General features: G+C 40.9%; 2 protein-coding genes across 2 annotated transcripts; one reads left to right on the top strand and one right to left on the bottom strand.

Annotated features, from left to right (window-relative positions):
• The first annotated feature begins 9,809 nt into the window (after nt 1-9,809).
• Nucleotides 9,810-11,153, top strand: LOC149951925 (uncharacterized). The gene is made up of 2 exons (XM_090169699.1): nt 9,810-10,088; nt 10,157-11,153. The coding sequence occupies exons 1-2, from the start codon at nt 9,847-9,849 to the stop codon at nt 11,151-11,153; spliced, it is 1,239 nt and encodes a 412-aa protein (XP_090025825.1). The 5' UTR covers nt 9,810-9,846.
• Nucleotides 11,154-25,693: 14,540 nt separating this feature from the next.
• On the bottom strand, nt 25,694-27,144 carry LOC149951926 (uncharacterized). Its single transcript, XM_090168380.1, has 2 exons — nt 26,854-27,144; nt 25,694-26,785 (listed from the first exon to the last, which is right to left on the bottom strand). The coding sequence occupies exons 1-2, from the start codon at nt 27,093-27,095 to the stop codon at nt 25,789-25,791; spliced, it is 1,239 nt and encodes a 412-aa protein (XP_090024506.1). The 5' UTR covers nt 27,096-27,144; the 3' UTR covers nt 25,694-25,788.
• Between the last annotated feature and the right edge of the window lie 318 nt (nt 27,145-27,462).

Here is a 27,462-nt window from a genome sequence, read left to right on the forward strand (position 1 = left end):
GATCATTTGAACGCGAATGTAACATCGTAAGCGCGCTTTTGGAGTCAGAGCAGAGGACTATTGAACTTTCAAGATGAGCGGAAGCGTATGAAAGTGCCAATTGAATGGCCAACAGCTCTATCCTGTTTATGGGATGGCCGGGATCGACCAGAGACCGAGCACCGACCCCGAGAGAAGGAATGGCGAAGGCGGCACACCCGACTCCCGAGTCCGGGGCGAGAGACCCGTCAGTGTAAATAACCGTCGCGTCTTTGGCGTAGATGTCGAGCGTTGCGAGGAACAAATGTCGTAGCGCGTCCGAGCAGAGGTCACCTTTGCGAGTAGTTAGCCAACGGGAGATGACCGTCACCTTGGGAAGTTCCCAGGGAGGAAGATGACCCCTGGAGGAATGAAAGAGCCAGGAGAGATGTGTTCCCAAGCCAAGTTCCACGCCCAGAGCAGAAAAGGAAGCCGATCCGGGGCGAAGTGATGTTCAATGACCTCCAGTTGAGCCAGGTTGTCATGTTTGTGGATTACTAACGCGTATTTTCTCCACTTGGTGGTGTTTTGTAACGGACACTCTGAAATCAGAGTTATAACGTTGGCATTGTAGTCCAGGTGTAAATGGTCTTAGCTTAAACTAGGTCTGAAATTCTTCTACGAGAACAAAATGAAAATCGATTCGCATCATCACATCACATCACAAGGCTGGGAATTGATCCTTAAGAGTCCAATTTTGGAAATTGATACATTTATTGCCCGTTACACTAGATAGAAAATGTGACACGCGCGGTTACATTAAAACCGCGTGTTATTTAAGAGCTAGGCTAGCTAGGCTAGGCTAATACCCAAGGCACCACCTTAGGCCTAAGTCGTCAAGCGACTTTTGAAGCCTTTAATTCAGGTGGCCGGGTTACAATGCGTAGGAGGGTGGTGGCAAGCCCTGCATGCCACGCGATCGAGCCAACAGCTCCCTACACTAACTATTACCGTTAACCTCAACAAGCTTTTATGGAAGGGGAAACCGAAGAACTCGGGGGAAAACCCCTTAAACCAGTGGGGAGAGAACTTGCAAACTCAACGCAGAAGGAGTTGTTCCGAGTTTTCACCCAGTGCCACAAGCTGGGATCGAACCCGGCTCCTCTTGCTGCGAGGCGAAAGTGCTAACCACTCTGCCACCCATCGATTTGATGCGGCATTTTGGAATCTCTCATTATAGACCAATAGAAGATTATCCCGGACACCCGATCCCCTTGCAGTTAGAAAGTCCTTAGCCATTATAGGAAGATTTGGGAACCTTATTTCAATATCTTGCAGTAAATAGCATGGTTTATATCCCTAAATTTAACAATTGCTCTAACGATTTCCACCATCCTAATGCACCGTTGGTTAAAGCCTCTTGCCTTACCCCCGGGTGCCTTAAGTGGGTATGCAGCTCATCCTTTTCGGGAAGCCTACGCACGTCAAGTATTTCCAGAAGAGATCCAAGGGCCTCTATGAACATGTCACTGGTAGAACCATCTCTACCTCGGTTATAAACTTTCCTAAAAATGGATTGCGAGATAATATTTTCACGACCTAGTATCACCTTTTCAAGGTCATCCAATTTTACAAACTTAAAGGAATCCCACCATGTCTAGCAAATTTCGATAATGTAACACGATTTTGTTTTTAGATTTATTTGTGCTTTCTTATAATTTTCCCTTTTCAGAATTTTGTGATTATGGAAAACCTTTCTTGAATCCTATTGGTCTAATCCGATCGGGTCAAAGCTATATAGACCTAAAATGTGACGGGGAATCCTTTTTTAATTGGAACCAACTTTCTAAAGGCTGTCGCACACTATGTAGTTTCACGTACCGGCAACAGTTGCTGGTACCAAAACCGGCGCTGCTATCGGCGATGTATATCGCACACTATGCGAGTAAAATATGAGGCTGATACCGGCGATCACGCGCTCGGACGAAATCCGTCTTCCGTACCGAGTTCAACTAGCCTCAACTTTTTGTCGCTCCTCTCGAAGAACCGCTCTGACGTCATGGCATTCCTTATCTCTTCAACCAATTGGGAGCCATAAAATATTAGACAACCTTTGAAACACTGACGTGTTGGGATATTTCTTTCTTTCGAAAGGGTTTATTTGTTATCCGTATTCAATCAGTAAAAACATGGCAGAAAATGATATAATGTCCATTTTATTAGAAAACGGTAGGGATGTGACCGATTCGACGTGATATTCTTATATCCATAGCAAATAATTCAGTATTTTTTGTTACCTTAGTAAATTCTAACTACGCAGCTTTATCACATAAGAATGTTTCACTAAATGATATCACAGTTATACGTCTAGAAAATCAAATTAAAATGTAATATCTACAATGAGAAAAGATAAAAATTGTAATACTAGAAACCAAACCAAATGGATGCGCGCGCTCTCCCGGCCTCATGTATTTTGTAGCAGTGCTTCCTCCTAGTGTGCGACTGCACGAAACAATTCACTGGTATCGACAGCAAAATTCCTCGACGCCGATAACGAAAACATTTTCCCCCCAAAAGAAGTTTTGATGCCAGTACCAATTTCAAGATTTTTTTTCTATAGTTACGGTTCAGGGGATAATTTTTGGATGATCGACATTTCAAATTCATACGTAAAACAGATTTTGAGATATTCGCCTTGGTTCCTTTTTAGTTGACACCCTGTATTAATATAGTTTAAAGTAAAAAGTATACGTAAAAATTATTAAAAAATAAACATATCAGTTATACATACATTGCAATTGGATTAAAATTGAAGGCTATAAACGGAGAGGCAAGTTGTAATGGTGGTTATACACGAGGGGTAAGACAGTCTCAGATAATCTGTACACCGAGTTCGTGCATTTAGCACATATTTTCAAGAGTTCGCGAGTTACATTTAGCACTGTAAAAGGTACGGCAGTGTACACAGAGTTCGCAGAGTGTCTTACCCCCCGGTTATAAATTTACTACAAAGAAAACGGTTTTTGGTGGAAAAATAATATGGGTTTGTCGAGAAAGAAACAAGGAAACAAAAATATATTTTTGTAATATGAATCGTGTACCCGTGTGTTTTCTCAGATTGTTTATTGTTAGTAGTTATTTTAGTTTAAAGAGTGTAATTTAATATTTTTAATATTTTTGGAAATACTACTGAAATTAAATACTATTATAAATAATTATAATTGAAAAATACAGCAATTCCAAAATTCTTGGTTATTTTTATTTGTAACGAGATGGCGTTGGGAGCCCAAAATGAATTAAAATGACAAGATAATTAATTCGAGGAATTTCAGTAATATAAATTATTTGATATAAAAAGCAGATAAAATGTTCAAACTGAAAAGAAAATTAACAGAAAAAAAATTAACAAAAAAAATTTATCTAAAATATATGCGGAAGCGAGATTTGACCTCACACCCGGTAGTTTGACAGAGCGCGTCTTTAACCATTATACCGGCCTCTTCGCTGAGTGCATTGGCCAAAAAGAAAAATATGTATAAATGTAAAAGCATCCAGGTCTTAACGATAAATTGACAACGAAATAGCCAGAAATAACCGAATTACAATTACATACAGGTCAAATCGCTAATTATTTTATTGCACAAACTCAATTTGCAACTAGATTTTGTATTATTTATGAATTATCTTTAATTTTGACTAGAAACTAAACCCGTTTTGCCTGAATGCTCGTATTTTCTCGACGACGTTCGGCCATACACACACACACACACACACACACACACACACACACACACACACACACACACACACACACACACACACACACACACACACACACACACACACACACACACACACACACACACACACACACACACACACACACACACACACACACACACACACACACACACACACACACACACACACACACACACACACACACACACACACACACACACACACACACACACACACACACACACACACACACACACACACACACACACACACACACACACACACACACACACACACACACACACACACACACACACACACACACACACACACACACACACACACACACACACACACACACACACACACACACACACACACACACACACACACACACACACACACACACACACACACACACACACACACACACACACACACACACACACACACACACACACACACACACACACACACACACACACACACACACACACACACACACACACACACACACACACACACACACACACACACACACACACACACACACACACACACACACACACACACACACACACACACACACACACACACACACACACACACACACACACACACACACACACACACACACACACACACACACACACACACACACACACACACACACACACACACACACACACACACACACACACACACACACACACACACACACACACACACACACACACACACACACACACACACACACACACACACACACACACACACACACACACACACACACACACACACACACACACACACACACACACACACACACACACACACACACACACACACACACACACACACACACACACACACACACACACACACACACACACACACACACACACACACACACACACACACACACACACACACACACACACACACACACACACACACACACACACACACACACACACACACACACACACACACACACACACACACACACACACACACACACACACACACACACACACACACACACACACACACACACACACACACACACACACACACACACACACACACACACACACACACACACACACACACACACACACACACACACACACACACACACACACACACACACACACACACACACACACACACACACACACACACACACACACACACACACACACACACACACACACACACACACACACACACACACACACACACACACACACACACACACACACACACACACACACACACACACACACACACACACACACACACACACACACACACACACACACACACACACACACACACACACACACACACACACACACACACACACACACACACCCACCCACCCACCCACCCACCCACACACACACACACACACACACACGCACACACGCACGCACACACACACACACACACACACACACACACACACACACACACACACACACACACACACACACACACACACACACACACACACACACACACACACACACACACACACACACACACACACACACACACACACACACACACACACACACACACACACACACACACACACACACACACACACACACACACACACACACACACACACACACACACACACACACACACACACACACACACACACACACACACACACACACACACACACACACACACACACACACACACACACACACACACACACACACACACACACACACACACACACACACACACACACACACACACACACACACACACACACACACACACACACACACACACACACACACACACACACACACACACACACACACACATCTTGTTTGATTCTGGTCAAGAGGACTCGCAAAGAATATTGCTATTCGCAACAAACAACAATCTTAATATTTTAAGTAACTCGCGGTATTGGTTTGTGGATGGTACCTTAAAATTTTCTATTTCCATTAGATCTCTGGTCGGCTCGTGGCAGGGTACTTCGTGACTTCCCAAAGACCAAGAACGTCGTTGAATCCTGGCACAAAGGATTTCAGTCCAATATTTTGTGCTATAATCTGACCTTGTGGCCGTTCATACACGCTAGAAAAAGGAACAAAGTCTAGTGGAATTGAATTTGGCACAAAATCAAACTGGTGTGCCAATACTCCCAAAAAACATAAAAACAGAGACCTCGACGAAAGAATTTCAGCATTAGTCACGCATTATGATGAATTAAACGTCCATAAATTTTTAAAAAGAAAATCGTAATTGTATTCATTTTGAATTATACAACATTTTTAAATAAATTGAATTTATACATACGTCTACAATTATTTCATTTAATGTTTTATTTGGGACGAAAAATCCAGGGAAAAATTATCCTAATGGACGAAAATACCCGGGACTAGAAATCCAGGTACATGTTTTCCGTTGGGACTAGAAATCCGGCTACTTAAGTACCGGGGACCAGTGTTCCAGGGACGAGAAGACCTACACCCGTTTTATGAACACGATTACTATTAATTAAAATTGTAAATAAAACTACAACAATAAAAGGTGTGGCCTTTTTACGAGACTTTTTTAAAAAGATTTTGAGGGCCCTACAGTTAACGGTCCACACCGTAGTTCGAGAGTGGATACAGACTGAGTAGTGGAACAAGTTGTAGGCTTACGTCCCTCGCAAGAAGGATCTTTTTAACTCAAATGGCGAAATTAACGTTTGTCTCAGACACCGTTAATCATCAACCGATTCGATGAAATTTGGAACAAAGGTTAAACTAGAAAGATACTGCCGTGAAAATTTATGTCGGAGTCCTAGGATATTAGGGGTGAAAGTTCGTTTGTTAATTCGTTTAACGAATAGAATACAATAACACTAACTATTATGAATTAATTTGCGCGCTATTTCATTTATTACTAGTATTTTATTTTCAAACTTATATATCAGTTATATTCATCCACACGATAGCTCTCTCAATTATAGAAGGCAAATTAGCCGACGTAATACTAAGTAACTACCTTTTTTTTAAAGTTACCATCTACGTCAAAGGACGAAGCTTAGCTAATAATAGTCTTCAAGCTTAGGAAATATAGCCCCATCTACCTTACTATCCGCAGCAGAGTGAACTTGATCAACGATTGCCGGGAAAAAGTGATAGATGCTAAATTAATTACCTTCTGCGAAAGTGAAACAGTGGTCGTGGCAACACTCTTGATGGGCGGGAAAGGGTTGACGAATGGCTGTTGTGCCCACTGGGCAGTTAACGTAAACAGGTGTGCTGGGCGTAATTTTGAACATCGAAGTTAAATACTGCTTGAAGTCGAACTTGGATACGCTGATTAAGATAGAACCGACTGAAGTCGAATGGCTGGTACTCGTAACTGTCCAAGAATAGTACAGAAAATTAGAGTACTGGACGCAGTACATTAACTTACCCAAGCGAGTGTGCAATACTATCATCGTACACATCATAACGAGATGCGTTGGCTCCTGCACCGCGTACCAATTTCAGAAGACACATGTCCTGATCATTCCGAAGGAGAAATTGCAACGCTGTTTCGGCAGTTGATGCGGCACCTGGGGATCCTACTGGTGATCGACCAGATAATCGTTCATCAGTAATTGGACACCAAAGTATCACTGCGATCAAGCTGCATAGCAAAGCAGTTAAAGCTCGCATATTTAATTGCAGAAAGAGGGAGTTGAAGTAGTTTGAAGAGTGAAACCGAATTGTAATAATTTGCGTTCGTTGCCGTTGCGTTGAAAAATAATTTTTTGAATTTCCTTTGATTGCTGAATAAAGATGGGCGTTAGAATTGAATTAATTCATTTATATGAATTTTTTTAATTATTCAATTTCAAACTCGTTTCCTCGGCTCTGCTGTGGATTAACTAACTAGCGTTGCTTGAGTACATATCTCAAAGCCAAATGTTGTTTTCTGAACCCAACAAAGCCATCACCATAGTTCCTCTGGTCTTATATTGGGGATTTTTTACATATCAATCGGGTCAAATTCAAGTAATTGTTTAATCCTGGTCAACTGAATTAATTAATTCTACCAAGATTATCTAATTGCATTAGGTAGTATGACTAGGGTGGGGCTTCATTCTTGCTACGATGATAACTTGCCGCTGCTCAAAGCGATTTTGTTCTTTCGCGAAGTTTGTGTTCGCATCTTTTCGAAGTGAAACATGTGGCGCAAAATCGTACGATGTGATGACTCTGAAACCGCACAGATTTTGACCCTATTCTGCACAATTTCTACGATGTTATTATTCGCACTTCATTTAAAAATTTCAAACGGGAATTAGTTTATACTTATAAAGATTACCGGAGATTGTTCTTTTTCTACAAAATATTCAAGTTTAGATTTTGTCCCCTAATGTTGATCATTTTTACTTTTTCGTGAAGTAAAGATAGATAACCAGTGGCGCCGCCAGCAATAGGCACGAGTAGGCACGTGCCTACGTGGTAAACAAGAGGGGCCACAAATTTATTAAAAAAAGGGGGCCCTATTTTTCCATATTGGTAAATTTTCTATAGCCGAATTAATAGAGAAATTGCTGAAAAATATCAAACTTGTGACTATCAACTAATGCACATATTTTATGGGTTTATATTTACTCCATTTAATAAGGATAATACCCATTGCATAATACCAGGGGGTAAGCGCGTAAGCAAAAACGCAAGGGGTGCTTTACGCGGCCGTCACTGCTCCTCCCGCTGAGGGGGAGTTACGCGCGTGCCTAGACGAAACACGAAATCGCACAGGTGCGACAGAGAGAAAAATAAACAAACAACAAGCTATCTTGTGACTAGATTTAAGGCTTGTATATAGTTCTCTTCGCTATATTTGGACGAATATTTTGAAATGATCGTCAGTGGCAGAGATGTAGACATGTAGTGTATTATTTCAAAGAAAAAAAAAGGTGACTCACTTTCTCTTTTTGTTAACAGTCTGTTTTTAGGTTTGTAGAGCCTTTTTTAAAAATCCTTTACCATTTTCATATATCTTCATTTTCTAGTCCTGTTTTCGTTAGATAAAGCAGCAATTTAGAACTCGCGATCATAGTTGAATTATATACGTATAAATATTTTAAAATAGTGTAGGATTAAATTAATTTTGAGACCTCATTTGAGACAACCTAGTTTAAAATGAGTTTGAGAAAAACCCCGTCTGGTTTCCAAAAAAGGAGAAAACGTAAAATGGAAGAGACTCTAATTAAGAGCCAGTCTGGATCTATTAAACAATATTTTGAGTCCACTATAATGACTAGCGATGCCGTTCAATCTCGTGATAGTTTCGAATGGGTAGGTAATAAGCCCTGAAATAGTTTTTTCCTGCTTCGTGGGTGCGTTTTTACAGCAGCCTACTTCCAGGCGGTAGTAGGTCAAACTTTGAAGCCCTCTAGCGCTCTTTAAACTCGTCGCAGAGAAACACGACAAAAACCTGCATACTTCTCAGCTCATCCCCTACAACTACCAGAAATGTATGTACTGACTATTGAATCACCCTGTATATAAGTTGACAAAGTAACTTTGTTAGTTATATTAGTAGTATAGTTTCAGAGTTATTAGTCTTTAGTCACATAATAATTTACAATGGCGAAACAGACCATTATTAAAAAAATGCATTAGGTAAATAGGTAGTGTCATACTTATGTTTATTATGTTACTTAAGGTTTAAGTAAATATATTAAAAATTAGTGGGCAAGAGGGGGCCCCAAATTGTAGTGCCTACGTGGGAAAAAATCCTGGCGGCGCCACTGTAGATAACCGAAGGAAAAACAAATAGGAGAGGATAGAAATGCTCTGTACGTTGCAATTGGGTAGTTAATAGCCAGGTTAAGCCACGCCTCGAAAACGTTTACTTGTAGCTGAGTATAGACTACGTTTACACTCCTGTAAGTTCCCCGTTCACGTTTGTTTGAGGCGTGGCTTAACCTGGCTATTAACTATCCATTATTTGAATAAACATTTTTTATTAACCAATCAGAGGAAATTAAAAAATATATTTTTACCATAACGTTAAAAACAAACATAAAATAATTTAGTATAAAAAGGGCGGCATTTTAAATTCTCAAATTAGTTTCACTTCTATAATTATTAAGCAGGTTTCGTCTCAGGACTACTAAACATGATGATTGTAATTGCGGTACTATGTGGCTTGATTCCAGCGTTACTTGGACGTCCAATTCCCGACGTCAGATTATCAGGTCGATCACCAGTAGAATCCCCTGCCGCATCGACTGCCGAAACAGCGTTGCAATTCCTTCTTCGCAATGACCAGGAGATGTGTCTTTTGAAACTGGTGTGCGGTGCAGGAGCCAACGTATCTCGGTATGGGGTTTACGCCGATAGTATCGCTAACTCTCTCGGGTAAGAAAATTCAGTCAAACTACACCAAGCAACTCAATTTTCTATAATGAAAGCTTAATTTTTGACAGTTACCAATACCAGCCATTCGATTTCAGCGTCGTCCGAAGCCCAAATCTCGCTGAGAAACTAGAAATGGTCGGTCGTGACGCCACCAACGATCGCGAGGAAGACTTGAGTGCTAAACCATCGGATGGTTCTATCATCATCCGTGCTCTCGCTTTCGACTCCAAGCGGGACTTCCCTTGGGCGGTCAAGGTTACGCCCAGCAAACCTGTTTACGTCAACAAACCGGTTAAGGTTTGGCGGCCAGCGCCATTCCACTGGCCTATCGTCAAACCATTCCCAGCCATCAAAGCGGTTGCTATGCCAACTATTCCACTTTCTAAAGCCGTAACTAGAGTGCAGAAGCCAACCTTATCCATCACCAAAGAAGTTCAAAAGACTGTTCAACATCTATTAACGCCTGTTCTCAAGGTGGACACCACTGCTCCAAATGAAAGGTTCCTTACCTCGGCTACAAACGGATTATTGACTTCGGATGACTTACGGTCAGAAAACGAATCTCTCTCAATCTCTGGCAACTCAAAGGATCTCGGGAACGAGGGCACCGAAGAAACCCTGGTTGATGACGATCTCCGTGCAGACGATGACATCGTTTTAGTGAATAAAGATAGCACCGAAAGAGCTCCCGTGGAAGACTCCTCAGTTGCTCCGGACGTCTCTGAAGGTGAAGGAGGCAAGCAAGTAAACAAAGCTAACGAGGACAGTCGAGAAATAACTTCGGACAACGTAACCGAGGCTACGAATGTGGCACATCCATCTACAATTGTGCTGGAAGAGTTCAATACTTTGATTTCGAGAAACGACGCTGGGGTGGAAGACATCGTCGAGCGATCTGGTTTCCCGGCGACGTACATCTTCAACAGAGCCTTTTCCTTGGGTCTCAGATCGGGTTCCGAAGCTTGCTTCAAAACATTTGGCGAATGTCCGATGAACGTCGATCGAATTGTCCGCTTCGGGTCCAATCTGTTCGTGTCTCCGGCTTCAACCTCTGACCAAAGTTAATTTAATTTTAGATGCTTTTACTGTAATGTAATGTGTTTGTATATATTTACATTTGTTATGACTAAATGACGAATAAATTTTATTTAAACGATCAATTCGTAGGTTTCGTAGTTAAATTGATGAGGCATTCTATTCAACACTAAAAATTGCGCTAAAATCATCTTGTTCTGATGTTTCTTCTATTTTGGACCAAACCATAAGCTATGGCGATGTGTTTCTTCGCAAAAATGTGTACACGTGATTACTACTTCCAATGATTCCTCATGATATCAACTGGTTCCATCTTTCACACGAACTCCCCTTCTACGAACTTCACACTAATTCGTTAAAGCGTTTAAAGGTCGGGACGGGCGCAAAGAAATAAAGAGAGGAGGTAAGAGAAGGGCTGGAAGTCGAGAAAATAAATTGAAAGCCCAGACCAGCCGGAAAGTTCGATAAGGGAAGCAAAGAGGCGAGAGTCCAAAGTAAAATAAAAATAAAATTGTATAAGATTAATAACCGTGTCAGCTATATGTAATTAGGCGCGTATAGTTGGAAATCAGGCCCTGAACATGGAGTTCAAAGTTCTAGAGCTAACCGTTCTCGAGTTTTTAGGAACATGACATACAAATAAATAAATAAAAGGACAAACATTAAGACTTATAGTTATAGATAAATAATAATTTATTTTTTGATAAATAAATTGTTATATATAGTAACAAGTCTTTTAATAAATATAAAAATCATATTTGAAATCTAAGGCTTTCTGGTTTTCCAAACTCTGGGGGGGCATTGCCCACTGAGGGGCTAGTCACTCCGCGTAATCGGTGTACAAGTCTGTACCTTTCACTGTACTTATTAGATTACGCGTTATATTTCGAGGATGTACCTTTATCATTGTTAGGCACGCGTAATCGTTGTACAGGCCATCTGACAGTGCAGGTTAGCCCCTCGTTGCCCACTGACCCCCGGGATATTATTTAATTCCTAAAATTTCAGGAGTTCCGCGGATTTTGTTTCCAATAGCGAAGGTTTTCACGAAAACCAGCGGGAAAGTTTCGTGAAATTACTTGGTCACACTGCCGAAAGTTCTCAGCTAATCAGAAACTGGTTTGAAGGGGGTGCATTCTGCGACGATCGCCTCTCCTATTTCGACCAAGAGATAACAAGTCTGCCCAGACGGAATATTAGTTTCACATCGACGCAAAGTATCAAAGGTTAAATAGTTGAGCTACCTTCGATGTCTTACGACGTGCAATAATAATCCAATATAATTTTTTATAACGTCGAAAAATATTCCTATTATAACATTTTAATCCTATTCTAGCATATCGAAAAAAAAATTCTTATTCAAACTTCCCACCATTTATAATCCTATTCTAGCATATCGAAAGAAATTGTTGAATTCAAACTTCCCACCAATTATAATCCTATTCTAGCATATCGAAAGAAATTGTCGAATTCAAACTTCCCACCAATTATAATCCTATTCTAGCATATCGAAAGAAAGTGTTGAATTCAAACTTCCCACCAATTATAATCCTATTCTAGCATATCGAAAGAAATTGTCGAATTCAAACTTCCCATTAATTATAATCCTATTCTAGCATATCGATAGAAATTGTCGAATTCAAACTTCCCACCAATTATAATCCTATTCTAGCATATCGAAATAAATTGTCGAATTCAAACTTCCCACCAATTATAATCCTATTCTAGCATATCGAAAGAAATTGTCGAATTCAAACTTCCCACCAATTATAATCCTATTCTAGCATATCGAAAGAAATTGTCGAATTCAAACTTCCCGCCAAACTTACTGCTCGATTTTGTCTAATTCAAACTTCCAAACTTCCTGACACGACGACAAACAAACATACAAAACTTAACGACAACGCCGACGACATTGTTTAATTCAAACTTCCCGCCAAACCAAGTGCAATAATTCAAACTTCCCGCCAAACTAACTGCTCGATGTGTAGCTCCATCTGCCATGTCGTCGCTTTCCACGACGCCGACAACGACAAACAAACATACAACACTTAACGATATTTGATCGGCCCAGGCGTTTTTCTCAAAAACTATAGTGAAATTATCAGGATATACTCTCTCGGGAAGGACCCTTTTCTTTTGGAATTTTCAGAAAAATCGTTAAATTTTTCACCTTTTGGAAATTTTTATTTTTTGAACGATAGGTGGTAGATGAAAATTTTCAATTAACAAGTTGTAGAGCGTACTCGAAAACCATTAATGAAATTTGTTTGGACCAAAACGGACAATTTTTCATTGAAATAATACGTCATGAAAAAAAACAAGTTGGTACTACCCAAAAAGGCTTACGTCTCATGAAAAAGAAAGAGAAACCTATCTAATTTGAAATGATCGTATGTGTGTAAAGATAAAAAGGGGATTGTTTTGAAAATACAGTTTACATAGTAAAATTCCTGAATTAACGCGTCTTATTTGGGGCAAGAATGTGGCAAGAAGTCCACGAAACCGTCTAATTTATGCCAACTGAATTTCCCACGAGTTTTTTATTTTGCACTACTCTGTCGCTTAAAGTGTGGCTCCATTTTAGTATTTAAAGAGACACAGCTTCATTTTAAAATAATTCTCTGAACGTACTCCAGTAAAATAAAAAGATGCCTCGTTATACCTATGAACAGCGGTCCAGGGAGGCTATTCTGTAAGCTTCGAGAGCTAGATGTCGATCGACATCTCCCTCGATCTCGAACGAAGATGTCGAAAAAGCCAAAAATGCTATTCTGTAAAGAAGTTGTCGAATTTTTCGTCTCGATATTCGTGAGACATCTCGAAGTCGATCTCGACAGCTATTAGGTTGGTGAGAACGTTGTCGACAGAGTTATCCATCAATAAGCGTCAACTCTATCTTAGCTTCTAGGATATTTTATAGCAAAATAATATGGCGGTAGCTCTCGCGCCACTCGAGTTGCTGATTTTGTCTAATGAATTAGATGGAAGACATCATTTACGCAGAGAAAGAGTAATTAGGGATAAAACAAAAGCGTTTGAGCTTAATGATAGAAATTTTCGTCGTTTATACCGTCTGGAGAAAAGAGTTGTGATCGAGTTGTGCGAGGAATTGGATGGGCCTTTGGCTGGGAATAGGAAAACTAATCTGCCTGTAGATTCCAAAGTAAGTATAATCTTGTACATTATTTCTTGATTACGTGGAGTAAGATTATTTGGCATATGTTGTTTGATAGTTTCTATATTTTGTTTTATTTATAAATATCTTTATGGTTTTTAGATACTCATAGCACTGCGCTTTTTAGCTGTTGGGTCGTACCAACAGTTAGTAGGGTACTGTGTGAAGTTACAAACGTTATCGTAGACCTTTTGGGCATGAAATGGATTAAATTTCCTAGCTGTGAAGTGACAAGAACTGCGACTAAAATGAGGTTCTATCAAAATTGACTCAAGATCTAAAAACTGAATCTAATTAACTTTGTTATTTTTCAGATTTATGGAAAAAAACAATTTCCCTGGTGTTTTAGGTGTAATAGACTACACACAATTAATGTTCAATTAGATCTGTGCAATTTTGCTCTCTTTTGATATTAATGAAAATATTTGGCACTAGATATGCGATTATGATTTGTTAATTCTACAAGCTAACGCAAAGTTTCCCGGGGCTACTCATGATACTTATATTTACAAAAAATCTTCCATATCAGACTATTTAGAAAAAATGTACAAAGATGATATCATTAGAGGATCATGGCTACTAGGTACTTATTTACTTTTGCATTTCACAAAAACATTCAGTCATTTTGTTTATTTTATTTTAAAGGAGACAGTGGGTACCCGCTATGCCCATGGTTAATTACACCAATTCTAAACCCTCCGGAAAACTCTCCTGAAGAAAGGTTTTCAAGGTGCCAGCAATCTGCCCGCTCAGTTATTGAAAGATGTAACGGGGTGTTAAAACAACGTTTCCGTTGCTTGCTTAAAGACAGAGCATTACATTACAAACCAGAAAACGCTGGGAAAATTATATACACTTGTATTATTTTACACAATATGTGCATACTACGAGGAGTGCCCGAAGACTTCAATATTTTAGATCCGCTGCAACCAGGACAATTTGAGCAAAATGACCGCTTATGGCAAGACCACCAAGTGTGGAATCCAGTAGCGGAGCCTAATGGACCACGAAGAGATGACTGGCATTTAGCAGGCAATCAGACACGAGCTCAAATTTTTCAGCGACGATTTACAAGATAAATGTTTATTTTATTTCAATTACATATTTGTTTAAAATCATTTTTTAGTTAAGTTTTCGACCATGCTTAATATTGCATTGTTTTGGTTCTTTGTGGCGGCTAACTGCAATTTAGCTATTAAATTTTGTTCCTTTTTAAATGAAATCATAAGGTTTTGTTGAGCAATAATCTCCTTTTGTTGAGCAATAATCTCCTTTTGTTGAGCAATAATCTCCTTTTGTTGTATCACATTCTCTTCATTAGCTTGAGCAAGGCGCTTTAAAGCTTCAGACATTTCTTCAGTTATTTTATTTTGTGAATCTTGTAGGTCTTTAAGAAAATTTGTAGAGTTTGCCAATGCAGATTTTCTTGAAAGATTTTCCTTTTTATTTTGATCAATGAGCTTAGTCCTCTTTTCTAAGTTACCTATATTTTAAATGTATATGAGAGTTAATATCATTCTTGTTTAACTCAACAAAAGGTTACACTTACATTTAGCAGCTGCTTCAATTTTTCGCTTTGTCTTATTCGGGCTTACTTTCAATTCTTCCACCACTTCATAGTCTTCCAAACCAATATATAATGACTTGTTTAAATTAAGTGGAATCTCTTCTAGGATGCCAATGCAATCATTAACTCTGCGTTTATCTTGACTTTTGGTAGACGAGCTATAAGATCTGTTGGTTATATCAGCGGGACTGGATTGATTTGCAATTAAACTTACTTCCGGAGAGTTAATATGCTACATTTATAGTTAAGAAAGTTAATTATTTTACAAATAATTTCTATTTAAACCAGAGAGAGCTTTCACTTTGCTAATTATAATAAAAGTTGTTTTAAATTATGATGTATTGAAAGCTCTCTCTTGACCAGCCTTAATATAAAAATAAATTTACCACTCGCCCAAGTTCGCTAATGTTTGCAAGACCATCTTCAAACTCTTCACCAAACACAGCTAAGAGTCTTTCTTCCAAAGACGTGAGTGACTCTGAACTTTTCTCTCCACCTCCCGTTCCTTTAGATTTTTTCTTTATTCGGGCAGATTTGTTTTTAGTGTTGGATTTTCCAGTCGCTAAGCATCTTTGAAAACATTTCAAAATGTAAATTCATGATAAATATTTTAATTATAATTTTATATTTAGTTACTTTTTTCCACTTGTCCACAGATTTCTGTGGGCCTGTGCCATCACTATTTAGAAGATTACTAAGCTCTAACCACATTTTTTTCATAGTTTGCAGCTGTAAAATCTGCTGAAAACTTTTTAGTCTTGAATCTTTCATTAGTTCTAAGGTATTCTACTAAAGTTTCCTGTTGCGAGGGTGAAACGCGACTCTGCCTTTTTTCATCAGACATTTTAACTGAGCTTGTTACTCAATTAATTTTCTGAAAAGAACAGTTTCCTTAATCCTTACTCAAGTGTGTAAGAATTTAATAAAAGACCGATCGCCGCAAACACGTGAGTTTGTTATGTCGTCTACTTAGGTTACGCTTATTATTTATTGGCCTGAAACATTAGCTCAAGAGACACGGAAATACGTCATCGCTCGCGCCAGCCGTGAGTCGAAATATTTCTTATCGAAGTCGATTGCGACCTGTTAAAGAATACCACTTTTCGAAATATTTTTGCTCGATCGAACGCGCCTTGATCGAGATCGACTTCGAATCGAGATCGAGGGTGAGATCAAGAAAGGTTACAGAATAGCCTCCCAGGGAGGCTATTCTGTAAGCTTCGAAACCGAGTTGTCGATCGACATCAGCTCTCTCGATCTTGAACGGAGATCTCGAAAATGACTGAAATGGTATTCTGTACGAAAGTTATCGAACTTTAGAAGTCGAATATCGACAACGCTCTCGAAGACGATGTCGACAGGGAAATAGCTGTCGACATCGCCTTCAACTAGCTTTCCTCCAATGAGATTCTGTTCGAATTGGGCTGAAATCTCACTGAGTGTGAAAATTAATGGCTGCTGTAAATTTAGCTCGCCTTCAATTGATTAATTTAGCAAGACAAATAGATCGAGAAAATTTCAGTCAACGGGTTATCCGAGATAAATCAAAGGCTTTTGAGCTAACCAACCAAAACTTTGGTAGATTATATCGCCTAGAAACGCACATATGAGTTATGTGAGCAGCTCCGTGGGCCTTTGTCAGGCCAGCGAAAAACTACCTGTAGATAGCAAGGTAGGTCTCTAACAATCTCTTGCACATTAATTTCTATTAAATGTACTAAGTATTATATCTATTTAGATCTTAATTGAACTTCGCATTTATGCGGTTGGTTCTTTCTAACTTTGAGTTGGCCAAGACCTATTTCTTGAAATAAGTCAACCAACAGTCTCCCGTGTTTTGAAATAAATTTTATCAGTAATGAGATTGAAAGAGTGGCTACAGAGATGAGGTAACTCTCAAATAAACATAAAATTATGTCAGAGAAATGCTTGACAATAACAAGCGTAATTATTTAAAGGTTTATGGATAAAACTAGAGTTTTGGGTGTGATTGATTCGAGTGTCCTACGTGGTGTTCCGAATGATTACAATGAATTTGAATCTTTAGGAGCGGGATAATATGGCCCTGATGATAGGTTATGGATTGATAATCAACCTTGAGAAGATGTAGCACCACCAGCAGGAAATCTAACAGATACGTAGAGGTTAGCAAGACAACAAACACGCAACTAAGTCATCAGAAGGAGATTAACATAATATTCTTTTATCTAATGTGTTTTAATGAAATTAGTTTAACAAATTAAAATACTCAATTCTTTATTCAATATGAATTACCTTCAACAAAACTTTGTTGTTTTATATTTTTTTGTTAAATAAATTGTGACTATCAATGGTTATTCAATATGAATTACCGCGAAAAACATTTGGTTAATGCAGTTTTTTTGTCTAAAACTTGTCCTAGTAGATTAACTACAGAACTAAGTATGTCATTTGTACGCCTTTGAGTAGCTAATTTCAAGCTTTGCAATTTCTTCCGTTGTTTGTTCGTGTCTCTCTAGCGATCATGCAATACCATTGTATGCATCATTTTAGGAATCTGCTAGCTTTTCTAGTAATTCTGACGTATTTTCCTGTTGAGTGTTTGAAGTCTTCCCTCCACCCATCAGTTTTTGGCGCATATTCCTTCTGTAAGTTCTCTACTGAAGACTGCCAACAGTTTTTCTTCTAGCGGTGTAATAATAAATAATCAGCTAGCTACGTAGGAGGGTGTTGACAAACCCTTCATGCCACGTGATTCAACAGCTCTCTACACTAACTATTACCGTTAACCTCAACAAGTTTTTATGGAAGGGGAAACCGAATGGCTCAGGGGAAAACCCCTTAAACCAGTGGGGAGAGAAATTTCAAACTCAACACAGGAGTTGTTCCGAGTTTTCACCTAGTACCAATAGCTGGGATCTAACCCGGCTCCTCTTGCTCCTGTAAGAACTTCAATGGTCTTATCAGAACCACCCATTGCATTTAATGATTTCTTAGACTTACAGTTGCTTTTCCAATCAGCCAACACCTGTAATTATGTTAGAAAATATTAAAATTTCTCAGAAATAGTTTTTGAAATTTTCTTACTTTTCTCCATTAGTCTGCAGTTTTGAAGGGTCCCGTACCATCAGCGTTCAACCATTCAGTAATAACATCCCACATTTTGTCAAAGTCCTCATTCGTAAACCCAGCACTTAATTTTCACGTTTTCAACATTTCATTCGCTTCTAAATTATCTATTAGAGTTTGTTGTTGTGAAAAAGATGTGCTTATGTTTGGTCGTCTGCTAAAAATATACTCATCTCCCATTTGTTAGTGTAGTCACGTGGCTATTACGTCACTAGATTAGACTCTCCCTATCAACCGGAAGTACGTCTTACGTTCGACTTCTCTCCTCTTGTCGAAAATCGACTTCTACGGTATCGATCTCGAATAGAACGAGTGACAGAATAGCATATCTCGATCGAGAGCGATCTCGATCGATACGGGGTCGTTCGAGATCGCGTTCGCTTCGACATCGAGTTCGACAACTAAAAAAGTTACAGAATAGCCTCCCAGGATGGTCGAATTATACTACGGAGATGGTCAACGAAATGCACGTGAAGTGAGTCGATTATATCAAATCTTGTATCGTGACAACCGTGACTTTGAAAACGAAGGCAACGTGAATCACAGATTCACGCCTGCTCTGATTTGGACTTGTCAAAGAACTACGTTAGGTGTGTCCTTGACCGTCATAACTATCACCCATTTCGTGCCACGCTCCACCAAGCACTTTACGATGGTGATCAGCGACTTCGGCTGGATTTCTGTAACTGGTTTTGTACTATGGCCGACGGAAACGAAGATTTCCTCCCTTTGATTCTTGTGTCCGACGAGTGCTCCTTTGGGAGAGACGGCCCGTTTAACAGCCAAAATAACCACATGTGGAGTGATGAAAATCCGCACTGGGGATTTCCTCACCACAATCAGGTAGAATTCCGTTTAAACGTCTGGGCTGGTCTTCTGGGAGATCGCGTTATTGGGCCATTTTTTTCTTCCGCGTCGACTCAATGGGCAGAACTACCTGGCCTTTCTACAAAATGAACTCGCAGACGAGTTGGAAGATGTGCCATTAGTCGATGCCACACACCTTTGGTTCCAGCATGACGGTGCACATGCCCACCAAGAAAGACACGTCATGAAGTACCTTAACAACGAGTTCCCTGGGTGAGGGATGGGCAAGAACGGTCCAATACGATGGCCTCCGAGGTCCCCAGATTTCGCACCGCCGGACTTTTTGCTGTGGGGATTCGTCAAGGAGAAGTGTATAAAACGCCTGTCACTAACGAAGAAGATCTACGGCAGAGAATCATCACAGCGTTCCAACTCGTAACTCCCGAGATGGTCCGTGTTTCGTTTCAAAATATGCTTCATCGCGCACGGATTTGTATAGCAGCGAACGGTGGAATTATTGAACCTCATTTAAAATAAGATGCGTGAATTCTGCAATTCTACTATGTAAATTGTATTTTCTCTAAAAAATTATTTAAAATGATTTGGCTTAAAAAACAGTCCTTTTTTATCTTTACAAACATACCATCATTTCAAATTAGGTAGGTTTCTCTAATTTTCTTTTTCATGAGACGTAAACCTTTTTGGTAGTACCAACTTGTTTTTTTCATGACGTTTTATCCAATGAACAATTGTCCGTTTTTGTCCAAACCAATTTCATTAATGGTTTTCGAGTACGCTCTACAACTTGTTGGTTGAAAATTTTCGTCTACCACCTATCGTTCAAAAAATAAAAATTTCAAAAAGGTGAAAAATTTCACGATTTTTCTGAAAATTCCCAAAGAAAAGGGTCCTCCCCGAGAGAGTATATCTTGATAATTTCACATTTCTGGCAACTATAGCTTTTGAGAAAAACGCCTGGGCCGATCAAATTAAGACACCCTGTATATTCGAAGTGACACTATTGCTATTGACGGAATGTCGTTAAGTGTTGTATGTTTGTTTGTCGGCGTTGTGGAAAGCGACGACATGGCAGATGGAGCCAAGGTTCCTACAAGCGCTCGAACGCACGAGCTGTTAGTTTGGCGCGAAGTTTGAATTATTGCAGTTATATTGGCGGGAAGTTTGAATTAAACAATGTCGTTGGCGTTAAGTGTTGTATGATTGTTTGTCGTCGTGTCAGGAAGTTTGGAAGTTTGAATTAGACAACATCGAGCAGTTAGTTTGGCCGGAAGTTTGAATTAAACAATGTCGTCGGCGTTTGTGGAAAGCGATGACAGGGTAGATAGAGCTACACATCGAGCAAGTCTGAATTAGTCAATTTCTTTCAATATGTTGTGTGTTTCGAGGCACTCCACCCCAGTAAGACCTCTCTCTACGGGTGGGCTCTCAGCTAGTTGTGTGTTTCGAGGCACTCCACCCCAGTAAGACCTCCCTCTACGGGTGGGCTCTCAGCTAGTTGTGTGTTTCGAGGCACTCCACCCCAGTAAGACTTCCCTCTAAAGGTGGGCTCTCAGCTAGTTGTGTGTTTTGAGGCACTCCACCCCAGTAAGACCTCCCTATACGGGTGGGCCCTCAGCTAGTTGTGTGTTTCGAGGCACTCCACCCCAGTAAGACCTCCCTCTACGGGTGGGCTCTCAGCTAGTTGTGTGTTTCGAGGCACTCCACCCCAGTAAGACCTCCCTCTATGGGTGGGCCCTCAGCTAGTTGTGTGTTTCGAGGCACTCCACCCCAGTAAGACCTTCCTCTATGGGTGGGCCCTCAGCTAGTTGTGTGTTTCGAGGCACTCCACCCCAGTAAGACCTCCCTCTACGGGTGGGCCCTCAGCTAGTTGTGTGTTTCGAGGCACTCCACCCCAGTAAGACCTCCCTCTACGGGTGGGCCCTCAGCTAGTTGTGTGTTTCGAGGCACTCCACCCCAGTAAGACCTTCCTCTATGGGTGGGCCCTCAGCTAGTTGTGTGTTTCGAGGCACTCCACCCCAGTAAGACCTCCCTCTACGGGTGGGCCCTCAGCTAGTTGTGTGTTTCGAGGCACTCCACCCCAGTAAGACCTCCCTCTACGGGTGGGCTCTCAGCTAGTTGTGTGTTTCGAGTTACTCCACCCCAGTAAGACCTCCCTCTACGGGTGGGCTCTCAGCTAGTTGTGTGTTTCGAGGCACTCCACCCCAGTAAGACCTCCCTCTACGGGTGGGCTCTCAGCTAGTTGTGTGTTTCGAGGCACTCCACCCCAGTAAGACCTCCCTCTACGGGGGGGGGCTCAGCTAGTTGTGTGTTTCGAGGCACTCCACCCCAGTAAGACCTCCCTCTACGGGTGGGCTCTCAGCTAGTTGTGTGTTTCGAGGCACTCCACCCCAGTAAGATCTCCCTCTACGGGTGGGCTCTCCGCTAGTTGTGTGTTTCGAGGCACTCCACCCCAGTAAGACTTCCCTCTAAAGGTGGGCTCTCAGCTAGTTGTGTGTTTCGAGGCACTCCACCCCAGTAAGAACTCCCTCTACGGGTGGGCCCTCAGCTCTTTGTCTTGTGTGCCGCCGTAGTGCCCAGCGGAACGGCGGGGTACAAATACATAACCTTATGCCTTCCGTTTCTAATATATTCTTAGACGTTCCCTTTGCAATTCTGGTGCGCGACCGCTTACAACCACCAAATAAACCCGCTTTCCTACTCAGTCGACGGCTTACAAAACACCCGTCAAAAAGGCAGCCGTTGATTTCAATATCTCTCCGGCCCACAAAACGCCCGTCAAAAAGCAGCCGCCCCTCCAGCAAAGTAACTATTTTTCCCGTTAATTAATTTCTAAAATATGGATTTATTTTATTAAATAACGTTATTCTAAAAGGAGAAACCTTTCGGACGACCTGGAGTTTAACGTCGACAGTGACGACGAATTCGACAAATTGGCCAGTTTGATACCGTTAACTTTAATGCCTGGGGAAACCGTGATGAAATTATGGAGAGGAGGAGTTGAGGTGGAGGAAACTGGCAGTGGTGGTATACCCATTGAAGTTTTATAAGTTAAAATAAGAGTATAAATAAATGTGTAGAATAAAAATCTAAAAATTCGAAATGGTTTTACGTAGTCTTTACCTGGACATGCATCAGATTTATAGCGCGGTGTACCGGTAAGATTGAAACCACACCACCGGAGGTCCATCATCAAATGCCCTACGCCAGCGTCCACACGCCCGTACAGGTGACAAAACCAGCATGGGTAGCAGAACCCTACTACTGATGGCCGCACCTTCGACGCAAGCCGCTCAACATGGGCCGACCAACGCGCTACTTCGCACAGAGCAGTGGGAATAAGAGCGGATGCTCTGGCAACGCCAGCCGACACCCCACCTAGAAAGGTAGAGAGCCAGGCCCTTTGGAAGGAGCTCCTAAAGCAGTCCGCATAACCCGGCAAATCTGGCACCGGATATCCCGGTGGGACCCCAAAAGGCCGGGAGATGGGTCCGCCGTGCCCTCATACGGAGGCCCGCAGCCCCACAGCAGGCTACTCAATCCGCCGAGACGGCCAGTTTGCCCAGCCCCTCTCCGTTAGCCTGGGCCGAAGCCCAGTTACCAGCCCACACCGGAGGTGGAGATAGGACCATTTGGACGGAGCTAACATCTCCCAGTGCGCCACCGCCCGTGCTGGGTTACAAGAGCTGGACCCCGACTCCCCGGTAAAGCCACCAGTTATTGCACACTCCGACCCCTCGTGGGCCTGTAGTCTTTACCTATCTACCCCTTTTCTCTAGGATCCTCTCGGAGCGCGAACGGACAAAATTTTCACCAGCTCTCTCTCTGTCTCTCTTCTGCTAACGCTTCTGACACCCCCTCTAGCGCCCCTACCATCCCCCTCCACTTCTCTACAAAACGTTTCCATACAACTCGCTCATATTCCCGTCTAGCGCCCCCTACCCTCTCTCTCTCTCTCTCGCAACCCGTGGCTCATACCAATCCAATTTCTCTTGCGCCCCCCTCTTTCGAAACTAACTAACGGACGGACGGCCTTTGAAACTTACTTACTAAGGGACGGACGGACAAAACTTTACCATAGAACTCGCTGCAAAGAGAGCTACGCTCAAAAAGAAAAATTATTCAAAATGTAATAGGATTAGTTTGACGGGAAGTTTGAATTAGACAATTTCTTTCGATATTAATTATAATTATTTATTTTCTAAGCTATATCAATAATTAAAAGAAAAATAATTCTAAATGTAATAGGATTAGTTTGGCGGGAGGTTTGAATTAGACAATTTCTTTCGATATTAATTATAATTACTTATTTTCTAAGCTATATCAATAATTAAAAATGTAATAGTATTAGTTTGGCGGGAAGTTTGAATTAGAAAATTTCTTTCGATATGCTAGAATAGGATTATAATTGGCGGGTGGCGGGAAGTTTGAATAAGAATTTTTTTTTCGATATGTTAGAATAGGATTAAAATGTTATAATAGGAATATTTTTCGACGTTATAAAAAATTATATTGGATTATTATTGCACGTCGTAAGACATCGAAGGTAGCTCAACTATTTAACCTTTGATACTTTGCGTCGATGTGAAACTAATATTCCGTCTGGGCAGACTTGTTATCTCTTGGTCGAAATAGGAGAGGCGATCGTCGCAGAATGCACCCCCTTCAAACCAGTTTCTGATTAGCTGAGAACTTTCGGCAGTGTGACCAAGTAATTTCACGAAACTTTCCCGCTGGTTTTCGTGAAAACCTTCGCTATCGGAAACAAAATCCGCGGAACTCCTGAAATTTTAGGAATTAAATAATATCCCGGGGGTCAGTGGGCAACGAGGGGCTAACCTGCACTGTCAGATGGCCTGTACAACGATTACGCGTGCCTAACAATGATAAAGGTACATCCTCGAAATATAACGCGTAATCTAATAAGTACAGTGAAAGGTACAGACTTGTACACCGATTACGCGGAGTGACTAGCCCCTCAGTGGGCAATGCCCCCCCAGAGTTTGGAAAACCAGAAAGCCTTAGATTTCAAATATGATTTTTATATTTTTTAAAGGAGTTGTTATTATATATAACAATTTATTCATCAAAAAATAAATTATTATTTATCTATAACTATAAGTCTTAAAGTTTGTCCTTTTAATTATTTATTTGTATGTCATGTTCCTAAAAACTCGAGAACGGTTAGCTCTAGAACTTTGAACTCCATGTTCAGGGCCTGATTTCCAACTATACGCGCCTAATTACATATAGCTGACACGGTTATTAATTTTATACAATTTTATTTTTATTTTACTTTGGACTTTCGCCTCTTTGCTTCCCTTATCGAACTTTCCGGCTGGTCTGGGCTTTCAATTTATTTTCTCGACTTCCAGCCCTTCTCTTACCTCCTCTCTTTATTTCTTTGCGCCCGTCCCGACCTTTAAACGCTTTAACGAATTAGTGTGAAGTTCGTAGAAGGGGAGTTCGTGTGAAAGATGAGACTTCGCAGAATGGGAGGTTTAGTTGGACGTTTACTACCGTTTTTGCTACAGCGTTTACCTTTCTTACTTGCAAATCAGATCTAATTCTTTAAAACTAAGACCCCGGGCGAAGCCTGGTATTAAAGCTTGTAATATTTATAGACAAAACTGAAGAATTATCAATTTATCAGATGTCTTATCAGGTGAAAATTATGATTATCACCATAATCATAATCATAATTTTGGAACCAGTTGATATCATGAGGAATCATTGGAAGTAGTAATCAGGTGTACACATTTTTGCGAAGAAACACATCGCCATAGCTTATGGTTTGGTCCTAAATAGAAGAAACATCAGAACAAGATGATTTTAGCGCAATTTTTAGTGTTGAACAGAATGCCTCATCAATTTAACTACGAAACCTACGAATTGATCGTTTAAATAAAATTTATTCGTCATTTAGTCATAACAAATGTAAATATATGCAAACACATTACATTACAGTAAAAGCATCTAAAATTAAATTAACTTTGGTCAGAGGTTGAAGCCGGAGACACGAACAGATTGGACCCGAAGCGGACAATTCGATCGACGTTCATCGGACATTCGCCAAATGTTTTGAAGCAAGCTTCGGAACCCGATCTGAGACCCAAGGAAAAGGCTCTGTTGAAGATGTACGTCGCCGGGAAACCAGATCGCTCGACGATGTCTTCCACCCCAGCGTCGTTTCTCGAAATCGAAGTATTGAACTCTACACGTACAATTGTAGATGGTTGTGCCACATTCGTAGCCTCGGTTACGTTGTCCGAAGTTATTTCTCGACTGTCCTCGTTAGCTTTGTTTACTTGCTTGCCTCCTTCACCTTCAGAGACGTCCGGAGCAACTGAGGAGTCTTCCACGGGAGCTCTTTCGGTGCTATCTTTATTCACTAAAACGATGTCATCGTCTGCACGGAGATCGTCATCAACCAGGGTTTCTTCGGTGCCCTCGTTCCCGAGATCCGTTGAGTTGCCAGAGATTGAGACAGATTCGTTTTCTGACCGTAAGTCATCCGACGTCAATAATCCGTTTGTAGCCGAGGTAAGGAACCTTTCATTTGGAGCAGTGGTGTCCACCTTGAGAACAGGCGTTAATAGATGTTGAACAGTCTTTTGAACTTCTTTGGTGATGGATAAGGTTGGCTTCTGCACTCTAGTTACGGCTTTAGAAAGTGGAATAGTTGGCATAGCAACCGCTTTGATGGCTGGGAATGGTTTGACGATAGGCCAGTGGAATGGCGCTGGCCGCCAAACCTTAACCGGTTTGTTGACGTAAACAGGTTTGCTGGGCGTAACCTTGACCGCCCAAGGGAAGTCCCGCTTGGAGTCGAAAGCGAGAGCACGGATGATGATAGAACCATCCGATGGTTTAGCACTCAAGTCTTCCTCGCGATCGTTGGTGGCGTCACGACCGACCATTTCTAGTTTCTCAGCGAGATTTGGGCTTCGGACGACGCTGAAGTCGAATGGCTGGTATTGGTAACTGTCAAAAATTAAGCTTTCATTATAGAAAATTGAGTTGCTTGGTGTAGTTTGACTGAATTTTCTTACCCGAGAGAGTTAGCGATACTATCGGCGTAAACCCCATACCGAGATACGTTGGCTCCTGCACCGCACACCAGTTTCAAAAGACACATCTCCTGGTCATTGCGAAGAAGGAATTGCAACGCTGTTTCGGCAGTCGATGCGGCAGGGGATTCTACTGGTGATCGACCTGATAATCTGACGTCGGGAATTGGACGTCCAAGTAACGCTGGAATCAAGCCACATAGTACCGCAATTACAATCATCATGTTTAGTAGTCCTGAGACGAAACCTGCTTAATAATTATAGAAGTAAAACTAATTTGAGAATTTAAAATACCGCCCTTTTTATACTAAATTATTTTATGTTTGTTTTTAACGTTATGGTAAAAATATATTTTTTAATTTCCTCTGATTGGTTAATAAAAAATGTTTATTCAAATAATGGATAGTTAATAGCCAGGTTAAGCCACGCCTCAAACAAACGTGAACGGGGAACTTACAGGAGTGTAAACGTAGTCTATACTCAGCTACAAGTAAACGTTTTCGAGGCGTGGCTTAACCTGGCTATTAACTACCCAATTGCAACGTACAGAGCATTTCTATCCTCTCCTATTTGTTTTTCCTTCGGTTATCT

This window comes from Leiobunum rupestre, chromosome 3, assembly GCF_980474605.1.
Source record: "Leiobunum rupestre chromosome 3, qqLeiRupe1.1.hap1, whole genome shotgun sequence".
In the NCBI taxonomy this organism is placed as follows: domain Eukaryota; kingdom Metazoa; phylum Arthropoda; class Arachnida; order Opiliones; family Sclerosomatidae; genus Leiobunum; species Leiobunum rupestre.